At 38.7% G+C, this 24,384-nt stretch overlaps 1 protein-coding gene across 1 annotated transcript in view; it reads left to right on the top strand.

Moving 5' to 3' along the window:
• The window catches only part of MYRFL (myelin regulatory factor like), a 39,639-nt gene extending 23,799 nt beyond the window's left edge, over positions 1 to 15,840 (top strand). Inside the window, exons 14-25 of the mRNA XM_014312396.2 lie at positions 2,326 to 2,489; positions 3,013 to 3,076; positions 3,789 to 3,874; positions 4,659 to 4,730; positions 4,853 to 4,899; positions 5,020 to 5,184; positions 9,557 to 9,631; positions 11,808 to 11,895; positions 12,157 to 12,231; positions 13,235 to 13,343; positions 15,413 to 15,487; positions 15,581 to 15,840. Of these exons, the coding sequence (XP_014167871.1) occupies positions 2,326 to 2,489; positions 3,013 to 3,076; positions 3,789 to 3,874; positions 4,659 to 4,730; positions 4,853 to 4,899; positions 5,020 to 5,184; positions 9,557 to 9,631; positions 11,808 to 11,895; positions 12,157 to 12,231; positions 13,235 to 13,343; positions 15,413 to 15,487; positions 15,581 to 15,667 (1,107 nt within the window). The 3' untranslated portion in view covers positions 15,668 to 15,840. The remainder of the gene's footprint in view (positions 1 to 2,325; positions 2,490 to 3,012; positions 3,077 to 3,788; positions 3,875 to 4,658; positions 4,731 to 4,852; positions 4,900 to 5,019; positions 5,185 to 9,556; positions 9,632 to 11,807; positions 11,896 to 12,156; positions 12,232 to 13,234; positions 13,344 to 15,412; positions 15,488 to 15,580) is intronic.
• The last annotated feature ends 8,544 nt before the right edge of the window (positions 15,841 to 24,384 follow it).

The raw sequence follows: 24,384 nt of genomic DNA, 5'->3' as shown, positions 1-24,384 counted from the left end.
AGAAAATTTGCTCTATTTGGTCAGGGTTCCAGCCTGTAGCTGATTTCTATGCTAGTAGAAGAGCAGTGGTGGTAGGTGACTCCAAGTTAATTTTGCCCTTTAGGCCTTCCAATTATATGGTATGACACCTGTAGCATAATTTGCATTTTTGAATGCCTCCAAAATTTCTTTGGAGTAGTCTGGATTTTCATCAGGCAGAAGTTTAAGTTGGAGAATTGAGCTTTTGATTCATATCTCTTCCTTGCTGAAATATCACACAAAACACCATCTCAAGCAGTGCCTCACAGCACTGCTGTTTGGGCCCACCGTGTTCCCTTCCTTCTCTGTACCTTGGGTCTCTGGAGGGTGCTTGCCAGTGCTTCCAGGGATGTGACCTACGAATGGAAAATGCCTACTTTCTATTCATGCCTGTAGGGTGTGATTCTGCTGTGTATGTGGCCCAAGCAGGAGTGGATTATTCCAGCAATGGCTTACTTGCTGCTTATCATTTTCTTGACTACCTGTCTAGATGTGGATCTGAGATTACTTCACAGGCACTTCGGTGTTTTAATATGGTCAGGTGAATCTGTGCTTTCTCCTCTTTCTCCTAACACTTGTGGCAGAGGTCAATTCCATGACCTTTGGGGTGACAGGATCAGGAGAGATCTCTGTCTAACAGTTTAAGATGTATATTGAATGCAGAGATTTGTAACATGTCTTGTTCAGGTGGAACATCTGATTTAAATTTCTGGAGCTCCCAGCTCCAGAATAGCTCAGCAGTTTGAATAGTAAATGGACAGCACTTAATTTTCTTTTCTTTCAGTTTGGCAGGTGATGAGACCTTGAACTTTGTTATCTCATATTCCAAGTTTATATCCAGATAAGTAGGGTGGTGGCTGGTGTTGTGTCTCTTTGTCAAGTTGGAGCTGTTGAACTCTGTAAAACTAATTGAATACATTACATTTGAAACAGGGTCTGCTGCTTGCTAGAGAAATGTCTCAACTATATGCAATTTGTTTTTTTGAGACAGAATCTTTTCTTCTCAGTCACACTGTGCTCAGTACTTTGTCACTAGAAGGGCAGTAAAACTCTGATCAGTTTTTTTCCCTCAAATAGAATGTTCCTTCATTTTGTGAGAAGAGCAATTTTCTCAGCTAGTTGAAGCAATTCATGCTTGATTTAAAGACAATGGAAAGGGCAGCTGCTGTGTATCATTGATACAAGTGTCCATATAGGTAATTTCACAGTTCTAGGTACAAGAGATTATTTTGAAGTCACTTTTTATTTAAATGAGCTCTTGGTATTCTGGCAATAGGAAGCTTGTGACTTGCCACTGATAGTGTGCTCTGATTCTGATTGCATGAAATGCTGTCTGTTTTTGTGGAATGCAGTCACCTTTAAAAGAAAGGTGTGCATGGCTTTTACAATGTGAAAGGCAAAACTGCTTTTACCTTACTTCTGCATAACTTGACTAGACTGGAACACAGCAACATTAACTACAGCAACAGCTTCATCCAATGGCACCAGTCTGGTTGGACATTAGTATGAAAAAGCCATTCTTTCACACATAGCAAACAAAGTACTCTTCTACTATGCTCCTGCAGTGGATCAGTAACCATTTTTGACTCAGAAATTGATAAAATACTACCTGGATGATTATACTGAGGGCATCTCCAGCAGCAGATTGATACCTAGATGGTAAGCAGGGATAGGAGAATAGGAGGTTTTCCTGGGTAAAATATCCAGAAGGAGTAAATGGAGGATGTCTAAACTGTTTTAGTTGCAGAGATGATCATGTTATTAGAACCTACAAGATTCCTGTAAGAGACTTGAGAGGCTGAAGGGGAGAGCAAAATATTATATAAGCATAGCTTGACATCTGGTTTGGTTTTTAATCTGTGTCACTTATCTCTGTGTGATTAATATTATGGATAAAACATGGACAGAAACTCTGATTTGTCTGAGCCTACTTAATGCCTTTAGGGAGATGGTTGGATGGACATTTTGCTAAGGGATTCTAAAATCTATGTTCAGCTAAAACACTGAAAATCAAGTAGTAGATGCCTGTTGGAACAGTGTTAAGGTTTCAACTTGGTATGAAGGTAAAATACAGTTTAAATTCTTGGTGTAAAAAGCCCTTTAGCTTCAAAATTTTCTGCAAGTCCTCATTTTCAATTTACTGCAAATTAAATGTCTAGCAAAAGGGTTTTATGGTCATACGTGCATCTCATCTACAGTGAGATAACTTGTGTTTATATAGGTGAATTCTGCACTCATTTCTGCTTGTTACACCTGCTTGATGAATATACTATGTATCTACTAATTTTGTCATTGTTTTCTTCTCAGGATCAGATCTTTATGGAGAATGTTGGTGCTGTAAAGCAGCTTTGTAAACTAACAAACAATCTTGAAGTCAGAATAGAAGAATTGGAACAGTGGAATAGGAAACTGGCCAGGCTGAAACGGATCAACAGTTTAAAGTCAACAGTCAGTGAAGAGAGCAAAGTCAGGTACCTCTGGCTGGAATGTTCTCTAATAGTTGTCACACAAGTTGTTAAAGTGATCTTGGAGATAGAAGTTTTTGCTTGACAGAAGAGTTCAGCTATTTTCCAGTATTTAAGATGTGAAATGGCTGTTAAATTACAGTAATTTTTGTAATTGCTTCTGTTGCATAAAGGGTAGATTATGTCCAGTTACAGCTCTGGGACTTGGAAATTGCTTCCAAAGCAAATCTGCAGAGCTTCTTCTGCAAGAAATCTTCACTGGTGCTTCAGTGGAAGTGATGAGTGTTTCCTGTTTTTAAGCCATTTTCTCAAGTTTTCTTCAAAATCAAATGTAGCATTTAAAAGCATTCACCTGAATGAGTTAACTGCAGACCTTTATCCTTGAAAATGAATCTGCTGACACTTCTGCTTTTCCCTTTATAAATGTTAAAATTGCAAAAGCAAGTGACATTAACACATTAAAAATGTCTTTTCTTCGTTAATTACTTGCTGAAGCATTTGAATGTTAAAGAGATCTTGTCTCTTATAGCAGGTATAGTCGAGCTAATAGTCTCTTGCCATCAATAAAATCAGTCCCACTAAAATCCAGGAAGGTGAGTGAAATGAAATCCTTGTCTGAGTCATTCACTGTGATTTGCTTTCACTTTCTCTTGCCTATATCAGGGTATAGGAAGTGGATACCCCTTTTCAAAGGGATCATATTAGTGAGGAAATACATATATTGAACTTCTCCTAGGCTGCCAAGCTCTGTCCTTTAATATGAACCAATGCTCATTTGCCTACTTTGCTTTTGCCAGTGCCAAAGAGCAAGAGAAAATAATAGGTCAAATATGCTTTGTACCATAATGACAGTCAAATGCTCCATCACCTAAGATTATCCTACTTGTTTGGAAAGTGCCTTTCTTCTGTATTTGTACCAGTCCTGCTTTAACATGGTCTGAGCACATACTGAAAGCTGCTGAGCTTTTAGTTCTGGACACTTACTGAGTTATTTATTTGATTTTGAAATATTTCAAAAGTATGAAAATGGCAGGAAGAAAGGACAAGAAGCTGTTATTTTTTATCCATCCTTTCATCTTCTACAATGTTTGTGCCCCCAAACTATCAACAATGCACAGTGCACTGAAAGTCTTAGGGACTTTTTAATTACTGAAGTTTATTTCTGTAGATGTTGACTCCTTTATAAGGGTGATCAAGAAAGGAATAAGGGTGATGTAAAGTCAACCTAGTGTAGTATTTCTTAATCTACTAGTAGTTGCTTAGATATGTGCCACTTGAATTAACCAAATTCTTTTTTTACCCTAGGTTTGTTTGTCAAAGACCAAAGAATCTTGCTCTGTGAAGATTTTCCGGGTGACTATAATAGCTTTGATTGCTATTATGGCACTATGGTAACAATTAATTAACAACAATTTGACTTTTTTCTCCTTTCCCCTTTCTACCTATCTGAAAGAATATCGCACTTTTTCCTCTTCTTTTCCCTTCCTACTTGAAGAACACAATGTATTAAAATTAACAATTAATATCCTTGGTAGTATTGTAAAGTTGAAACCATTGTATAAATGTAAGGTACTCATGGGATGGACACACAGCTGACCTCTCTCCATGTCACAATGTATGGTGCACCTTGAGCCTTCCTCAGTGGCTTGTACTAAAGGTGCTAAACTGGACTCTGCATGTTTTATCCAATCATTCTGTGCCTAAGTACAATTTCTGATGTACAGAATGATTCTGTTGTGTGAAATGAAGCTGAACCCGTTCCCACTGTGGTGGGCAATTATGTGACTGGAAGTTTAACTTGTGCCATTGGACTTGTGGAAAGGAAAGTATGCTCTGGATTTCTGAGATTGCCATTTTCTGTCTCCAGTCCAAAAACTTGTGGCTTACAATCAATCTCTTTGTGACCTGAGTACTTTGAACTGGTGTTGTGATTCTATTTAGGTTGGAAAGTGGCTGTATTTTGTGTTGAATACAAGTATAATGAACACAATACTGTATACAAATATCTGATCTAAACCCCACTAAATTCAGCTGAAATTTTTCCCGCTGAAGGGAAAGTGATCAGATAGTTAATACTTGCATGACTGCAGTTTGACACAATGCTGTCAAGGTGTTATTCCTATTGTGTTGCATAAAAGATGGATGTAAATCTACAGAACAGTTCTCTTTCTACAGTGCTTTGACAATATGGAGCCTATATTTACTTAGCATTCATGACAGACGTTTTGAAAAACATCCAGTTTACAGGCAAGTAGTTAAATTACCATTAATGAATTCAAATTAGTAGAATCAGTAATAGACTGTGGATCAATTTGTTTTGGTCCTCAACTCTAATGTCCATTTCTTAATGAATTGTTTCTCTTCATCAGCAGTACCTCAAGTCCTGTTCCAGTCTCTCCCTCTACTACCACAGCAGGTACTGTGTCTCTGCTGGTTTGCATACACATAATTGGCTATTATAAAATGCCAGTACACAGCATTTGTGAGAATTATATTTTGGTTTTGTTGTTGTTGTTGTTGTTTGCTTTTTTTTTAGCATTGCAGAGTGAAAGCACAGTTCCTCAGACTACACAGCCCATCAGCAGGATCCCTGAAGTGAATTTCTGTGACATTTTACCTTGTGACAAGGTCTATTGTTGTCCAATTCACCAACCAAAAGTCAAATCTCTAAGCTATGAAAAAAATAATGCAAAGGAAAAACGTAAGTTGAAAATGTAATTCTCTATAAATTGAGCAGAGACTGTGGAAAGTGTGGGGAAAGGGGCAAGAATCTTTAAAGGTAGTTAGCTTTCTACAAAAGAGCTTTTTCCAGAGGATTTAAAAAATCTTGATATAACTAATCATCAATGCAGTCAATATGTTTTTGAAAAATCCAGTCTGGTTACCCTCAAGAATTTGGGGCCCTAAGATGTCTTATCTGCTGTCACTGTTTTTCCTGGCCATTCTTGGTAAATTATTTGATGTGAACTGGAAAGTTACTGATCCATTTAATTGACCTTTGGCTACAGTTGGATGTGAGTTGATTAAGGGTAGTAGAGAATTAATTAACAGATGCAAAACCCCCCAAAAACCAGAATTGTGTCACAATGTGGTGGTACTACATCTTTTCCATGGGCAGAGACAGAATGCCAACTGCCTGAAAACATAAAATTTACACTTAAAACTCTGATTGTTAAGGCAGGGGTTTTGAACAGTAGTATTTGAAGGCAGAGCTCTATACAATAAAATACTTTTACTGGAATTAAGTATTTTACTGATACTCTCTGCCAGATGTTGTATGCGTAGTGTCTGAGAAGATGCATTGTTTACAACTTTTACAGTATTTATAAGAAAGGGTTAATGCATAAAGGTTTGCATAGCTTGTGGGAATCTATATTCCTCTCTCCCAGTCCTTAACATATCCAGTGTCTGGAAGCAAGTGTTAATGTTACTAAACCAGCATTCATACTCTTCCTTCCTTGGCCTTGGGAGCAATTCTTGCAGCACAGTCGACGAAGTGAAGTGAAACTGGGGCTGGATGCAGTTCAGCCTCTGAAGTACAAATGTCTGCCAGGGCAGGCTTTACCAATTGCTGTGGCACTCTGAGCATGAACTGTTTCAGTGGGACTCACCCACTGGCCATTCTTTGATCTGCAGACAAGCTGTATGTGAGTGATCCTTGTGATTCTTGTGATCAGTGCTGCAGTAAGCCCTGTGACAGATAGAGCTCAGTACAGCTTTCAAGAGGTCATACCTGAGTGATTTGTATTGCTCTGAAGCCTGAAAGAGTGTTGATTAATTAAGAAGACATTAATCTAATTTATAAATGAGGGAATTGGAGGTGGATGAAAATGAAATATGAAAACCTTCTATCCTCAGCTGGCTGCTTCTGATATTAGGTGGAAAGAGAAGATAAGAATAAACACAAAGCATTACCTTCTCAAGGTTTTATGCTCCAAATAGCATTAAGAGTGGATCCAAGAGTGAAAAATCAGCACAGTACACAGGCTACTGAAAGATTTCAGTTCTGCACAAGTTTAATGAACCTGAATGTATCCCCAGATGGAAGGTAACAATGTCAATATGAAATCCAAACAGAAGGAAAAGCAACAAGCTATTTAATGTAACTGTAGCCAAGATAAATGAAAAGAAAATGTTTTCAGAAAAAAAGCTAAGCAATAAAAATGGGGAATAATCATGATAAAAAGTGGATGCTTTAGAATCAGCTGATTAGTCCGATTCATGGAAAGGTAGAGCTGTTTGAAATTGCAATTAAATTAAATACTAATTTAGGATTTACTACAGACCTTTTGCTGCTCCACATGCAGTACTTGAATTCTGTGGGCACAGACTACTACATACATTATAGCTCCTAATCCTTTGCATCCCAGAGCTGTTGATGAAAAGGCTGTTTGGAAAGCTCAAGTAGAAGCAAAAGCATTCATAAGCAAGAGAAAAATTATTAAACAAAATCTCAGCACATCTTTATGTCATCAAGCTTAATGTGACCTCTTTTCCTCATATTTTCTTTTAATTGATTTCTCTGGAGGATTTAGGCTTTTGAACTTCCACTGATTTCAGTGGAATTGAGGAATGTGAATACCATTCAGCATTTGGGCCTTTTCTGCTCTCTGCTTCCATGCCATTAGGGCTCACTGCTCTCCCCTTAATGTTAAGTGGCACCAATAACCAGGAGCTCTCCTTACTTCTTGTTTCTCCCCAGTGTCCCTCCCCTCACAGTAAAAGGTTGGTGAGAGCTCCTGCTGGATTTTGGTCAGCCTCAGACATTCCCATTCATTGCCTTCCGAGGGCAGTTAACAGATTCATAGTAAAGTACCACCACCATGAGAAACCATCAGCAGATTTTTCCCACACTGCTTATGGAATATTACCACTCACTTGAATTAAAACCATAGAGTAGTTGAGGGGTAGAAAAAGATACTACATTTATTGGATGAGTTTTTCTTAATCTTATCTGAAGATGATGGTTTTCCTCATTACATTCTTGCCATGCTTGTAGTTCTATATTTGTTATTGAATTGGATCTTTACAGCCCACATGGGCCTTTGAGAAAGCCCTCAGTGTTACTATATGTGAAAAAGTGGAATTTTATTTATGATTTATTGAAGGTTGCTGTGGTGTTTTGTGGTAGTTCTTGGTGTTTTCAACTGGCACCTTGTATTCAAAATTTAGATTGCAATATATGAAAGAGCAATGAAATGGTAATTCTATGATGAGTAAAAACCCAAGTGAAAATAAAGTTCTATGCTGGTTAATGACTCAGTTTAAATAGTTGAAATCTTAGTGAAGTAAATCTGTCTTTGTCTCGGTTTTTGTACAAAATTCTGATACCGCTTAATGCTTTCTTCCACCACCTGCAAAAGAATCACAATTTTAAGTGTTTCCTATTTCCAAGTTTTTAATAAATATTCCTACCAACACTTGCATGGGCTGAACAATTTTATCTACATAGAGCAATATTTTACCTCCACTAGGGGATATAGGTTTTCTACAGAATAGCTCTCTGTTAATAAAAATACAAAATTACAGTGTTTAATGCATTGCTAGCATATCTGGACTATTAAGAGAAATCAGGAGAAAATGAATGTGTGACAATTAGTTTGTGAATTAAAGGGAGGAATGAGAGAATGAACAGGCTTTTATTAGATCTGCCCCAAGATGAGTGTACATGTATAAGTGATTGCATATGTTCAGGAGCCATTTTACAAGGTGTGTGGAACTGTATAATGAAATGGGACAGCAGATGACTGCTAAATGCAGCAGTTACCACATCTGGCAGAAGCTGTAGATCTGTATGATGAGTTAGTAAATAGGAAATGAATTCAAGGAATAACTGGCAGCAGTATGAGGGTTTTATAAAAAACACAAGACAGATTAAAATCCTAAAGATGATTTTGTATTACATTGCTTCTGGGCCCTTGGATTCCATTTCTTAATGTTGCTCCATGCTCTTGGTAACCTACTAGCATGAGAAAAGTCTGGATTTTCTTATTTCCCAATGCTGAAATGAAATCCAAATCTGGTATGAATAAGAAAACAAAAAGGTCAATCCAGCTGTTTTGCTTCAATCTCAGTAATAATGCATTTTCATCCCTGCTTCCTATCATGAAACAGTCATTCTGAAATCAGAAAGTTTCCTTTGGAAAACATAGTAATGGAATATTTTGATATTCCAGAAATGACATTTGATGGAGCACATTAGTTTAGGCAAGATCAGGATTTCCCAGTGCCAGTTTCCTGGTAACATGTCTCTGAACAGATTCTTAGCTGGCAAGCTGTGTAGAGGCACAGGAATAGAATTAGACCATTTCCCAAGGGCTTGAAGGGCCATTTGCCTTCCCCAGGTTGTACTATATGATGGTTATTCAAAAGATCTTTAAAGTTCACTTTTCTAGGCAAGTGTTGAGCAAATTAATAGAGTAACAATTGAAAAAAGAAGTCATCAGCTAATATTACACAGCCTAGTTCCATGTTTGAAGTTACAGAGGTGATGTCAGTGAACATGGCGATCATGTTGTTAGAGACGTGTATTAGCTTTTTAAATTTGGTTATGCATCCTCTCTCTGAAGTACTGGCTCAGTCCTCAGTATCTTTACAACACACATTCAGAAATCTAAGTTGTTCCCCCAGCCTGTATTTTCATACCAGATCCCTATAATTTCTAACACGATTTTCTCACTAATAAGAAAGATGTGGCTTTATGTTCAGATTTGTGCTGAAGTGCCTGGCTGCATACTGACTTTCGGTTTGGCTCTGTGTTATAGAAATTGGTGATGTTCTCTGTGTGTGATGAAGTCTTTTCTATTAGGCTATGTTTTGGAAATGTTTTTGATATTCTGTAGATTTCAAAAACTTGTTTCTTGTTATCTGCAAACCTATTTTAACTGTGTATATCTTCTTCTGAATGGAGGTGCTTTGTATTTTAAAAATCTCTCTCGTGGTTATGCATGTCTATTCAAGAGATAATTAACAAAATGTCTTCTGGCTTTGTATGGTATACTTTGGAATATACTTTGCTGTTACAATTGTGCAAGGCTGATTTGGGTGATGTTTGTACGTTCATCCTTTCACAGGAAACAAAAGTGATATGTTACCCAAACGAGATCCCATCAAAAAACGTGGTGGAAGACCTGATCTTGGAAATGACTGTAAGTCCTATATTTAAATGAAAAAAAATTTTAAATGTTTACTTGTATAACTTTCAAGATCTAATTTTAGGCTTTGAATTCTGCTTCTGGAATTTGGGGAAGTTTCAGTTATAATTCATCATTATAGAGAATTATCACTTGTGAGTCTAGTTCCTGTGAACAGCAGGAAACCTGTGATTCACTGTAATTTTCAGTTTATTCTTACATCTTCATTAGATTTTTATAGACGTTCTGACTGCCCTCTCTAGAGAGTTCTTAGGCTTGGGTTCAGATACAATAAAATGACAAGTGGCGTTTTCCTTGACAGGAGCTAAAATCTTGTGCTTAAGGATACGTGTGTGATATTCATGTGCAGGAAACTCATGATACAGTGTGAAGGAAGTGCTCGGGGTTTGCCTCATCTTACCTAAGGGATTAAAATGCCAGCTGCTCAAAGGGGCCATCCCTACCTTCAGATCCTGACACTGCCTTCAGAGGAGATGAAATTAAGTTCCTTGACACAGGAAGCTTGGCTTGATTTCAGGTTCCCCTTTTAGTGACTGTGCACTGCTGTCAGAGCCAGCCTGGGCTGAAAATATTGATTCTTTTATGTAAAGACGAGTATCTGCTCACTACATATGTTATAACAGCATGCTCTGGCATTCATTCAGTATGAGCAGGATTATGCCTTGTGTCTTTTTGGTTTGTGTGGATCCTCTGTTTTAAGGCTTGGTTGTTTTTGGTTTTTGGCTTTTTTTTTTTAATAAATATTTGATTAAAGAATAGGCAATATTTGGATGATAAAACATCTAGACTTAGACATCTAGGCCATGCACTTAAAGCAGGTGAGGAATAGAACACAGGTTCTGCTTGTTGCCTGGATGTGCCCCAGTGGGATGATCTAGGAAAAATCATTCCTCTTCTAATTTTTTTTTTGCATGGATACACACACCTCAGATGAGATCCTCTGAGGCATCACTATGTTACATGTTGTAATGAGTTGCTGTATCATAGGCAAATGTTCTCCTGTGCTACTTGTCTGAGATGAACATGCTCAATTTCTCTCTGTCACTTGTAGATAATTGCATGCTGAAAATTAGGTATATCCTACCACACAGAGATTTTATAGTCAGAGAACAGATCACCCTATACTTAGCAATTTTCTCTGCAAAGCAGGGAATGGTTGCTGTGGAACAGAGGAACAGAAACACAAACCCAATGTGCACAGCCTGATGTAGAGGGCTTGGGCCTGCTGAACCCAGTCCTCCTTGTGCTTTCTGACCATGTTGTAAGACCAGGTGAAGGGTCTGCAGAGGAAGCTGTATGAGGAGCAGCTGAGATCCCCTGGTTTGTTCAGCCTAGAGAAGAGGATACTGAGGGGACACCTCCTGGTGGCCTACAGCTTCCTCATGAGGGGAGGAGAAGGGGAAGACACTGATCTCTGGTGATCAGTGACAGGACCCAAGGGAACAGCATGAAGTTTTGTCAGGGGAGGTTTAGGCTGGGTATTAGGAAAAAATTCTTCACCCTGAGGTTGGTCAGGCACTGAAACAAGCTCCCCAGAGAAGTGGTCATGACACCAAGGCTGCCAGAATTCAGCAAGGATTTGGACAGCACTCTCAGACATGTGGTGTTTGCCTAAGGGAAGAACAATGCTATCATGGCTATATTCATCATCTATCTGTAGTATATTACAAAACTCTTGCAAAAACAAAAGTTCTTGCAAGTTCAAGGCAACATTATATGAAGAAATTACAATTTTCACTTAAGTTGGGTAATTTTTTCCACAGGGAATTAGAAACAAGTTTTGTTGCATTCCATATTATCCCTCTCAACAAAGATGAGGTTTTTCAACTTTGTGGTTACTTGAATGGGTATGGCTTCTAGCACATGAAAATGAATATTGACACATTTGAGCTACTTGGGCTGCCATCAAAGTAGCCTTCAACATCTGTGCAAGAGAAAATGGTGCAATGTTAGGTTCCCAGGATATTTGTCCTTGCAAACTGAACAAAGTTCTTATCTCCAGTCTCAGAATGATGGTAATCAACCAGAGGCTTTTAACCAAGTGCTAATTTAGACCCACAGCAAGTCCTGTAGTGGCAATCAAGGCAGTAGACTAACTGCAGTTTTACTATGCTCTTATCTATTATTTCTGAAATAATCAAGAAAAAACTATTATTCTTAATATTTTTAGGGATTGATACAACAATCAGTTCCATACAGATTTTGGAAACTCAGCAAAGCATTGACAACCGCTATTGTAGTAAAAATCTGCAGTGCAGGTAGGAGAATTTTAAATAATTATTATTTTATTATTTAATAAAATAATTAAAAAAAAGTTTTATTTTGCTATGTTAGGATAAAAGACCATTATTGTGGCCTGGCTGCCTGGCTGGCTTCTGCTCACAGTTGTTTCCTCTTGGATGCAGTAGTCCTTGATACCTTTTTCTGTTTTTTCTGTTTAAATTAAATGCAATTTCCATGTTTTGGTGAAGATACTGTCTGTATCAAAATACCATGTGTATTAATACAACCTTTTTCAGCTCTGGAAACTACAGCTATGTTATTCCTATTAACAAATACACGCCCATGGATGTGGAAATCTCACTGGAAATAAAGTAAGTACAATTAAAAGAAATACATGCAAAAGACAACAGTGGTTCTTCATTTGATAGAAATTCTTGCCTGATGTCTATTGTTACAAATCTGTCCTGTTCAGAGGAGTGGGAAAAATCTATGCACAACTAAATTATTAATGTAGACCTGTTGGGTAGATTCCTTGCTGTTGCATAGGCCCAATACCATTCTCAGCTCAAGGAAGATTTCACCTGATGTTGCAGGTATTGAAATCCAGAAGTCTTAAGCTTCAATCCCAATAAACATTTGGACAGTCACGTATGTGTGTATTGGCAGGATTGTGATTTCTGGCCTAGGGATCTGAGTTTTCTTTTGTTGTAGAGAAACATTATTAGGAACATAACATGAGTAACTCCAGAGAGTGCCTTCTTTGGGCCTGTTGTGCCAAGCCCTGTAAAAGGGGGATTCTTGTGCAGGAACCTCTGGGTTCCTGCGCAAGAATAAAATTGTGAGTTACAGCAGGGAAAATTGTGACTTACAGCAGGGAAAATTGTGACTTACAGCAGGGAAAAGCAGCAGACTTATTCCTTTCAGCAGCTTTTTCTCCTCAAAAGCCCACCTCCACCGTGTTCTCCCAGATGGAGCAAGTTATTTATTCTGGAATTTTATTCTGAGAAAGGCCAGCAATAGCCAGAACAGCTGCCAAACAATCTGCTTGACAACAGTTCATGACTTCTGTCTCTGCAACAAAGGACTCATCCAGTCTTTTGGTCTTCAATGTTATCCCTGTAAACATCTGCATTTTTCAGATAAGATGAAATATAACAGTACCCCTGAAGTGTCTTCTTGTTTTCTGCAGCCACTGAAAATTTGTCTTTTAAATGTATGCCATTATAATCCAATAGTATAGCTCTCCTATGTAGGGATTAATACATCATATTGAGAGTTTCACTGAGTATGACGGTATTTTGAATATTGGTTTAGGGGCAACTGATTTTATTTTTAATAAAGTCATTTATCCTTATTTTCCTCTGTTTCTTGAAGCACCACAGAACCATTAATTATATTTCTCTGCAAAGTCACATTTGGAAATTATTGCCCCCATTATTCTTCCAGCCAAAACAGTAGGAAGAATTTTCAAGAAACCACACAGGTAAGAATTTTATAGCAATACTCTGGGGTTTGGGAATAATTTTTATGAAATTAATGGCTGCAAAAATCTGATCTTTGTTGAAGCACTAGAAATCTAAATGCTGGTGCTTTGAGTCTGTCAGTCATGGCTGGCTTTGGCATGACCATAATGAGATTCAGTCTTTTTGTTGGCGTCAGTTTTCTGCTGACTTTTATGAAAACCTATCCAATAATTCTCTGAAAGGACAGTTTTGATTCTGCTTCAGCCTAAGCCACCACTACAACTCATTATAACTCCAGAGAAATGGGAATATCTTATCACTCAGAGCTTTAGAGGAGTCCTCCAAACTCTCATCTACTTTATGGCTTCCATTATTATCTTACGGGTAATTAATTCCAGTTTTAAAGTCTAGAATTTGCTGGTAACAATGGTAGTGTTCTGCTTTATTTCTGTGTGAACAGGAGCTTACTAGTAAATCCCTCTAGGGAAAATTCTTCATTTTAAAAGCAAAATTGTTTATGTGTCATTCTCTGGATTCCCTCAATGGAGATAAAAGCTGGTGAAACAGGTTAGCTTTTCCCAATAAAAAATATTTAGTGACCAGGTCTTGCAAATCTTGAAGCACCTCCAGTAATTTGATGAAGGCTTTAAACTTTCTTCAGGCTCCCTGGACATACAGGCCTCCTTCAAGGCCCCTGTTTGTCAATGTTTGTTCAGAAATGTCTATTCTGGCTAAAACAGTAGGAAAGGCAGAAGCAATGATAATAGCATTTCTGAACACGTTGTAGCAGAAACATCTCTGAATTTGGAAGTAATTTCCAAGTTCTTCTGGAGAACAGTCTTCAGAATTCTGATCTGTGATCCCATACATAACATGTCTTTAATTGATTTCGTTCGTTTGTTTTTTGGGTTTTTGTGGTTATTCAGATTACAGCACTTGAGATACCTCCAGCTGACTTTTTGCTCAACTTTTCAAATGTCTTTGCAAAAAGTTTCAGGTTTCTTTGTAACAGTGGCATAGTCATCCAAAAGCCCAAATTTTCCAAGTTTTGACCTGTCTGCTGTAATTTCAACAGAACTGAAATTAAGTCAGACATAGAGAGTTTCACGATGCAGAAATGTCCTTGAAGCTTACTGACAAAACTGGTCAAAGAGATTTCCTGTGTCAACCTGAAATCCACATCAAAAGACTAAAGCTAACTAGCCTTCAGCAGCAGTGAGCTTTCAGATTTGATGTGACTCAGAATAGAAATGCTGCCTAGTTGAAGAGGTTTCTTTTAAGAGGATTTTTCTAGGGATGGGAAGGTTTATTCCCTACCAAAAGCCAGAACAGCAATAATTTGGACTCACCAGTCCCACGTAAGTTTTGTTATGTGAACATATTGTCTCCAGCAGAGAGGATGTGTCAGAAAGTGAAGTGAGGGGAGAGAAAGATGAAGGAGTTGAGACACTAGAAAAATAAGTTACTATTCATCATTAGGATCATTAGGTGAAAGAGAGGTGAGGATTGAATTTTGTTTTATTCATTGTAGCATAAACATTTCAGGTACAAAATGTGTTGTTTCACTTTGGCATGGCAGAACACTGTAATAAAAAATAGCATGAAAACTTGCACGTATCTGTTTCTGAAATACTGGGTTAAGACACTACCCATATCTTTAGAATACATGGAAGAAATTGTCTGTCTTCTGAGCACTGCTAAAGTTGCTGTCTCAAAATCAGCAGAACTGCCCTTTGCTAGTATTACAAATTAAAGCTCTCAGGCCACCTGGCATATCAGGAACAATCCCTATTTTTGGGGGGATTTGCTTAGAAAATGAGTGAGGGAATCCATTTATTCAGAGCCAGCTGAGTGTCACTGGGAGTCGGATGCCTGCCAGTCCTCCATGTGGGGCTGATCAGAGTAAACCCACATTTGCAGGGTTTAAAGTCAGCACTTGATCTTTAAATACATTTGCCTGTAGTTATCAAGTCTTGGTGTCATAATTACCTTGCACTGCATTTGTCAATGACATATTTCCAGAGTCCGTCCTCCTGTCCAGTTTCCCCTGGCGCGAGGTTATCTGATCTGTCTCTCATTTGTCCCCTAGGGACGGCAGCACGTTTGGGCTCTCCCTGTAGCTAAGCTGTATGACAGCGCATACTCTTTCCGCGTGGCCGTGCCGGTAAGCCTTTCCAAATGGCAACGTGGCAAAAGACAAAGAGCATTTGAACTGAAAGAAGTTCCTCTATCAACCTCCTTTATTTTTCTTTTGCAGGGTTTTGCTAGCTGCTCAACAGACCGTTACTTTGCTGGAATGTTTTTTACTGATTACTACTTCTACTTTTATCGGCAGTGTAATTAAAATGTTGACAAATATTCTGTTCTTTGGGGGAAAGATGAGGAAACACTTAATATGAAAAAGAGACTTGAAAACAATCCTGGATATTTTTTAAACCTCTTTCTGGGTTGTATGGGACTTTCTTGGTTTTTTTCACTTTTAAATTAAAAAAAAACACAGAAAAATAAAGTGTTAACAACAACCATAGCTCTGCAGTTCCAGAAACTGTTTCTAAAAAGACACGAGGTAATGGAGTATATGATGTTGTTGTGGGTGGAGTGGGAGCTTCAAAGCTTATTAGAGAAGCCTTCGCATTGTCTTACAAGGTGCAGAATGACCTCTGGTTTTCTAAACTCCTCAGAGTGGAGTCGGGTGTGGTCGGATCCGATCTTAGCCCCAGACTTGTTCAATGGTTTAAGTCTAAGGAATTATACATGTGTGATTGAACCTTTTTACAATTTTGTCATGCAGAATTAAGGATGGCAAGCCAGATGTATCAAAATGAATGATTTATTACAATAAATGATTAGACAAAAATATCTTAATCAGAATTACTTACTACATGGTTTGGAAGCTAACACTGCTTGTATAGTATATGATAATGTACTATATTAAAGCAATGGTATTAAAGTCATCAAAAAAGAAACAATTATGGAGTAGAGATCAATGTTACTCACCCATACCAATGATTGTGGGCAAACATCTTTAGCTCACCTTAAGAGGCATCCCCACCCAAGAGAGGAATCTCCACACATGCTCCAAGGAGTGTGCTAGAAATCCCTGCCATTTGGCACTTTTATAATATTTATATAAGTGGTACTTTTATAGTATAAAGTGGTTCACTGTCAGCCATATGTCTCCATATGGTTATGGAGAAGTCAGCTGTGTCAACTCAGCATCTTTAGATAAGGATACTTTACAATATATGCCACACCTTCACCTCACTATCAGGATGTTTAACTTTGGAGTTGATGAGTCAGATTTGGTTTTGTGTAATTCAGCACCAAATGCAGCATGACACCTCCTCTCAGTTCACCAGTGATAGCTTTGAAAAATTTGCATTGCTCAAATCTTTACTGCATCCCAGACAGAGCATCCTGCTACAGATGTGTACATAAAATGATCGTATGGATCATAGAGAAGTTATATGATATTGTATGTACAGCAGACAAGAGCAAATGGGTAGGAACACTGCTGAGCTGGGATACCCTTCAGTTTTCAGAATATGGGAAGATGATTAAGTGTTATTTATTTATTTATTTATTTATCTATTATGATTCCTTTGCAATAAGGAAACCTGCTTCTGTCCTTAAGCATACACCTTCTTTTAGTATCTGCTGCCCTTTTTTAGATATAAATCCATTTCTTTTTTTGCTAACAGAACCAAAACCAACCAAAACTCTAAAAGAGAAATGTAGCACACTCTGCAAATGCCCTCTAAAATAAGTGTAAGTTAGGGAACAACAGGTCAGTTCAGTTGTCTAAGTGTTTCCATTTCAGAAAGCAGTCCCATCATTGCCACCACAGCTGTGTGATTTAACAACGCTACTGCTATTTCAAGGAATTATATTTTAGCTACCTTTTTTTTCCCCTCTGAAACAGGAATGAACTATTTACTTCTAAATTCAGGTCATATTTTTTCTTGGTGTTTGTGATTTGTGTTAGTATGATAAAAGAATAGAAGTATTGAAAAGAAGAATGTCTTGCCTTCATGGCTTTCTAAGTTGCATATGGATGCACACCTGCATGGGAAAATTCTTTCTATTTATATTTAGGAAATGCATTTTTAAGGAAGAGCTATTCATATGAAATCTTAGATTAGCTGATTAGAAGGAAATCAGATATAAAAATCAACTAAAGTGTAAATAGTGTTGTAGGGTATGTTTAGATCAGTCCTTTTTTTGTGTAGAGAAGACAAAGTAAATATAAAAGACTGACTGTAGGCTTTTAAAGATTTATGATGTGAAAGCTACATTTGAACAAGTGGCCTCTGAATGAGATTATTTAGCAGTAAAAGGGAAACCTTTGGAAGAAAAATTAATGTTTAAAAAAGACCTTGCCGTAGTCTTTGTAAACATCAGTGTGCCTTACTTGTATATTTATTGCCTGACAATGTGATGGGAGAGTTTAATTTGTTTCTCTGCCTTGACTTGGCATTTCTTTTGTTGCTATTCTGGGATTTCCTTTCAGACTCTCCTTCTCACTGATTTTTTTTAGATGCATGTGCTTAGTTGGGGTCAATTGCAATGTCTGGCTTCTTTTTCTTAAATGACTCATTTGTTTGACCGTGTAGGTGTAAGGTTTTTTTTGTGGAGTGGACTTTTTTTTTTCCTGGGAAGTATTTGCGGTGTAAACCACTATTCTATAATATTCCAGAGACTAACTGGTGTTGGAACCCTGGATACAAAATAATCAGAAATTTGTGCCTTTAATTTTTTGCAGTCCGTACTTGAGGGTAGAGTCAACCAGTCACAGATGCACAGATATGTGCATCTTGAACAAAAGCTCTACCTTTTTAGGCCCACCTGGTTTTCATCACACTATTCTGGAATGTAATTCCCTTTCCCAGTGGCACAGAGCACTGCAGGAGAATATAAACTCTTAAGTGTTTCCTGTCTTTAAAAGGCTTTCTGTAATTAGTCTAGGGTAAGGTGCATGTGGGATAGCAACTATTTTCTTTCTTAAAAAGCTTGTGGTGATTTAATTACACACCAGTTTGCCCATTTAAGAATTTCCAACTAGTTCTCTAGTCCTGTCATTTGTTTGTAGTAAAATACTGTTGAAGATTTCATTCAGGTTTAAGGTGTGGCTGTATGAAGGCTGTGTTCTAACACATCTGAGATAGCAAATGTCAATCTTGGCAAAAGCTAGGGAAGACCTAGCAGAAATTAAATACTTGGTGTTTAAGTAACCATGGCTGGGTGCTGTTTAGCTGCTTACTGGAGTTAGACTGTGACACAGCCCCACCAGAATCCCAGAGAATGACTGACCTACATGACCAGATTTTGATCCATTTTGGACTGGAAATATAGAAGCTCTAGGAATGATTCTCACTCCTCTAACTGCCAAGCCTTCCCTTTACAGTGTTTGGAGAAGTGGAACTCATCTTGATAGCACTGGACTGGTGACATTCTTGGTCTCCTGCTGTCCTTCTCCCTTGTATGGCATTGAACTAGAACTACCAGAGAAAAGAATACCACAGGGAAAATATGACCAGCAGCATTTTCCATCCTGTACAGACAAAGGAAGTATGGATTGACCTTTCCAAATGAATAGGTTTTAAAAAGTTTAGGCATGTCTGTTTCTTTTTTGGTTTGTTTTTTTTTTTTCCCATTTCTGTGTCTTCAGTTATGCAGTTACAACATTTTTTAATAGTGGTCATTCTAAGTTGAAAGAATTTTTGTGAATGCTAAATAATGAATTATTAATGGTTTACGTAAATTCTACTTGGAACAGGAAATTCTCTTTCTTTTACCACAATGTGGTTGTAAGAGACCTTCAGACATCCATCACTGGAATATGTCTGCCTAATTTAAGAGGGAGCTGAGGCAAGGCAAACTGCCAGGCTGGGTGAAAGTCACAGCTGTAAGTTGCAGAAGGCAAATTCAGGGCTAGAATGTGGGGTGATCTTGTGCCATCTGATCTGGGTTTCAAACCATGCTGTGCATACCAAGAACATGATGTGGCACTTCATGTTTTTACTTGACTCTAACACAAATTACTTCACTGTGCTTTTTCTGAGTTTGATCTAGCAGTGGCAGCAGCATTTGAAGTAAGAGCCAGAGATCACTTCAAAGCCTAGTGCATTGAGCCAAGAAAAGGCAGAAAATCCTGCATGGCCACTTCATGGAAACCAAGGACAAGGCAGAAGAGCAGAATGAGTGGTTCTGAGGTGTGAGTCTGCAGCTGGAATTGCTGATGGCCTTTGGCACATCTGTGGACAGCTGTGAGCAAAGAGGCATTTTGGTCTCTTACCACAGCTCAGTTCAAGTGACTCTTTTGTTCAGAAGATGCCTGGTAGGTAGTGAGGAGGCTGCCTTGATGTGAGCCAACCCTGAGAAGTTAGCAATCCCAAAACTGGGTTTGCAGTCCTGCACAGCACAGATCTAAAGGGAGACCTGGCTGTGAGCTTTTTATTAAGTCCTGATTGTCTACATTTTTCTAGGATTTTAGCTTACTTTATAAAATCAGAAAAATACTTTCATTAAGATTTGCTGTTGGGTTAAGTTCTGCTCACAGTACAAGAAGTCCCTCACTCAGGAATCACTGACTTCTTGAACTACAAATCTGTTGCACAGAACCTGAGCCATTCTATCTGCAAAATGCAAATCTGACTTTGAGTGCTACAGTGTGTTTTAAATAAGCCAGATCACTTTAGGTATAGAAACTAGTTTCAAAATACACAGAAAATTAATCATTATTTTTCAGTTGCAGTGCTGTAAGACTTTTATATGATATGTAGCTTTATATGAAGACATGGCTTTTATATGTGACATTATAGTATACTTGGAAGCTTTGAACAACTGATGGAAACTCATGATAAGGAATCATTTACTGATCTTGCTTTCATCTTGGAGTAATTCTATTAATGTCCCAGATAAATTGTGCTACAGAGAAATAATGTATTTCAGATTTGTGTCCTGTATCACTGATAGTCAAAAATCCCAGCTGCTCTGCTGGCTTTTGTGGATTGCTCCACCTCAAGATGTTTGCTTCCTCCCATGTTCCCTAGATGTCGGACAAGGCAAAAGGCAGGACTGGCTTTGATTTGAGCTTTTCTCACACTGACGGTGTATAACTGGATGCTCCCTCACACAGGGATTTCTTACTTGCCTTTGGAAATATTAAATTGTTCCTGTTTCTTTCTGTGGGCACAAGTTTTGTATTTTTCAACTTCCTGGCTTCAGATTTTCTTGCATCTTAAAGAAACATAATTTGGCTGAGCCTCCATCAAATTTGATTGTAATTGGTCAATACCTTAAAATTATTAGTAAGCAGAATAGTGAAGCTGATCATATCAGCTTGTGAATTTGATGTTGGGTTAAAAACCAGGATTTAGTTCATTCCAGACAAAAGAATCTTGAGTAATATCTCTCAGGTTTCTCAGGGGAGGTGCTTCTTTTTGAAACAGGATATCTGGGAAGTTTTCGTTTGTAGCTCCAAAGCTTTGGATAACATCTGTGGCACAAGGTGGCTGGGATGCAGTCCTGCTCCTCTGTAGACCTGGGACCACTGATGAAGTTTTCATGCTTCCATTGCTCACTAATAAAACTTTGCTAGTTGTGTTTTTACTTCATGAAGGGGAAGAGGATTTGGAAGTGAGTCAGTGTTGTAAGGGTAAATGGATCAGGCACACTGAGATGCTCAGATGTGTCAGGATTATGTATGTCTTGTACTGATCAAACAGGTCCTGTTTTGGTAAAACCATGTGCTCAGCACTTTAGAAAAATCAGGCTCAGTGAGAAGTGTCCTAGGTCTAGATTTAGCTTTTCAGCTTGAATGCTTTGATTCTGGCATGTTAATTCAATATCTTTCTTAAGCTACAAAAATATTTCTCCAGAAAAAGTATGAATGTTTTTTTTCTGTACAGTGGAGATCAAATAATTGAAAGAAACTGTTTTCACTTTACACTTCCACACCCCCTCCCCCTGTACTTATGCATGCACAGTACTTGTGAAATTCTTCTAATATGGACAGAATAATTTTAATTAACATCTGCAAACCATCACATAATACCTGGAGTGGCAGTTGCTGGCTATGAGTCATGCATTTAGCTGAAAGAACTGTGCTTTCTAAGGAAAGGCCAAGGCATAAGTACGTCCCAGTCCTAGATCGCATATATTTGTCCAGTGACTTGCTTCCCCTCCTGCTTGTTTCTGGGCCCTGCTGGCAGGTGGTCAGGAGCAGCCTGGCTGGTGCACCCAGGGCACTGTGGGTATTGCCTGGAACCTCAGTGTAATTCAAGATGTGTAATGGCACTTCAGTTAGTCCTAGTGTGTCTTGTCCAGATACAGTGCCAGTAAAAAAAGAAAAATTCATGCACTCACAGCACTTTGGGCACTGATTTCCTCATAAGCATAGTTTCCTCTCCCCTCTTCAGCTTCACCAAATAGCATGTTTTCTGTCAAAACAGCACATGAGTGAACATTTTCAGTGCCAGCCCTATATTCAAATAACAGGTTTTGCACTGGCAGTCCTGACCCAATTTTAGCTCTGGTTGCTATGGTGCTCTGCGGGCTGGGTGGCCGGCAGGGCAGGACAATGTGGGGATGGCACACAAGCCTTTTGTTGCTCCTTGGCCAGGGCCCAGCCAGCTTGTTTTCCCCCTTCTCCCTCCACCCCACAGCAGCTGGCAGCAGCCTGCATCTGCTGATCAGGAGCAGTGATCAGGCTGGAGCCTCTGATGCCTCTCTTGGTCTGTGTCCTGGAGGAGGCACCTTCTCCCAGGCACCCAAAGCTGTTCCTCTGCAGACCAGAAGTCCCATCCTTTGGCTGCATGCCCCTCTATTGGATAAGCCTTTATCCTCCTGCTCCTGGCTTTTAAGCAGGCTCCGTCTCCTCATCCCTCATTTGCTGCTTTCCAGACATCCTGTGTCCTGCTTTACACCCTCCAGAAAAGGAATTCATCACAATACTTTTAAAAGATGAGATCGAAAATAGGTCATATTCTTAGTAACTGGTGGAAAGTGACTTCTATGAACAGGATTTGAATCAAAGCTCATTATTTTAAAGGCAGATTTTAAAATTTCTGGTTGGTGTTTAATGTATCACAATTGCCTACGTGCAGTAATATAAGCACAGAATTGGCAAATACGAGTTTAATGTTAATTTAGCTGGTAGATAGTCTGCAGGGTAATCAGTGCTTTGCATTTTTCATTCAATCTTAATGTTACACTTTGCCTTCCACAACATAATCCAAACCACAGACCAGCTGGCTGTGTTGATTAAAATCCTTTTTCTGCTTTTTATTAATCTTCATGGTTTTGCCCTGGAATTATGATAGACCAGGTCACGGTCTATTACAAAGGAAATCTGCTGGGCCAGAATGCAATATTTGCAAGCTGAGATTTCTGCCTAAAGCATATTGCTGATTCCTAAAATAAGTTGTGTCCTGACTACTTTGTTATATCTGCAGAGCTTGACATGAATTTGGAACAAAGCTCTTTGGTAAATGACTTACAAATAATTTGTTATGCATTTGGATGACACATTTTCTCACTGAAAACCTAGATTAAGAGAATATCATTGGGGGGTGAAGGTGACAGAGGACTTTTGTTGTCAGTAGGCCTGCATTTTGGAGGCACAGAGTCATGCAAGCTCTTCCTGTGGACCCTCATAACCTTTTCCTTGATGGTAGAGGGAGAATGGTTGGGGTCAGGGTTGTGCTGCAAGGGGGACTATCAGAGGTTCCTCAGGATGCACAGCAAAGGGACATGAGAAATTCTCAAACTGGAGGTGATGGAGCAGCAGGAAGGACACTCGCAAAATTAGCCCAAAAGCTGCTGGGACATTGTTATGATCTTCCTTCCTCTGTAAAAGTCATTGCACAAAGGATGTTAGTTCAGACTTGGTGAGATAGACCCCAAACAAGTAACGTGCTCTGTGTGTTGTTGCTTTTTTGTAAATAACTATTTGATCACAGTGAATTGAATTTTTAACAAATTTGATGTGATGATTAGGCAATCACTTTAGCATGTATTTTTTCAATTATCTCTTGTAAACAAAATGAGGCAGTAGCTAAGCATGATCTGTATTTTCTGACTTCTCACAGTGTTAATTAGAGACTGAATATTCTTGCTGATGTGTTTGGATGTCTTTACATCTAGTGCTGGTTATAATGGTTATGTCCTGTAGTTATGCCACCCATGCATGGACCAAGACCCTACCCTTAAGGGTGATACTCTGAAAATGTTGCACAGGGAGACAGATGTGCTTTCAGGGCTTTGCTGCACTCTTCCCTTCCCTGCTCTGTTGCTGCTGGGGACTGTGTCATTGCCTTTGGGGCAGAAAGAACACAATGTGATGATGCTCATAAACAATGCCTACTAATACCTCAGGGTTTTGCTGCAGGGGGTTCAGTTTTGTGTTAGGCTTTACTCTTTGATTCCTCTAGTTGCATTTAACTGCAAACACCCATTTTTACTACTCAGAGTAAATTTCCTTTTGTATTTCCTACCATTGCTATCTGCTTTGAGCTTTAGCAAGGGGATGTGAGATGTGCAGGTTGAAGAGTCAAGGTCCCAGATGTTTCTAGAAGGTTTTCTTTCACTCTGAGGAATGATATGCTTCAGGTCAGCATGTCTGTCACCAGTGCAGGGGTATCCACCCTACAGCAGAGTAGGACAGAGATGGGCCAGGAAGACAAGAAATGCCTGCAGCATTAAACCCATGGCCTGCCAGATACCAAGGAGAATGAAGTTTCATCTGAGCCAGATCTGCTGTGACTTGGGCAGCTGAGCACAAGCTCTATCTGTGAATGGAGCTGTTCTCTAAATTATTGCAGCTGTTGTAAGCCTTTATTGGGCCCCATTTCTGCAAACTCATGATTCTCAGTTTCTAGGCTGCTTGGGAGTCTGCTGCAACCTTGTGATTTTGCAATTTTAAACTTTAGGAAGCAATTTCTTTCTCTTCCTTTGGAGGGTCTTGGCTGCAAAAAAGGAACTTCCTGTCTTCTCAATTTACTTTGGTCAGTGTTTTTAGGAATTGATAATAGTTTTCTGATTTCTCCAGGCAGAAGAAAA

This window comes from Geospiza fortis, unplaced genomic scaffold, assembly GCF_000277835.1.
Source record: "Geospiza fortis unplaced genomic scaffold, GeoFor_1.0 scaffold166, whole genome shotgun sequence".
In the NCBI taxonomy this organism is placed as follows: domain Eukaryota; kingdom Metazoa; phylum Chordata; class Aves; order Passeriformes; family Thraupidae; genus Geospiza; species Geospiza fortis.
This window is presented reverse-complemented; position numbering and strand designations above follow the sequence as displayed.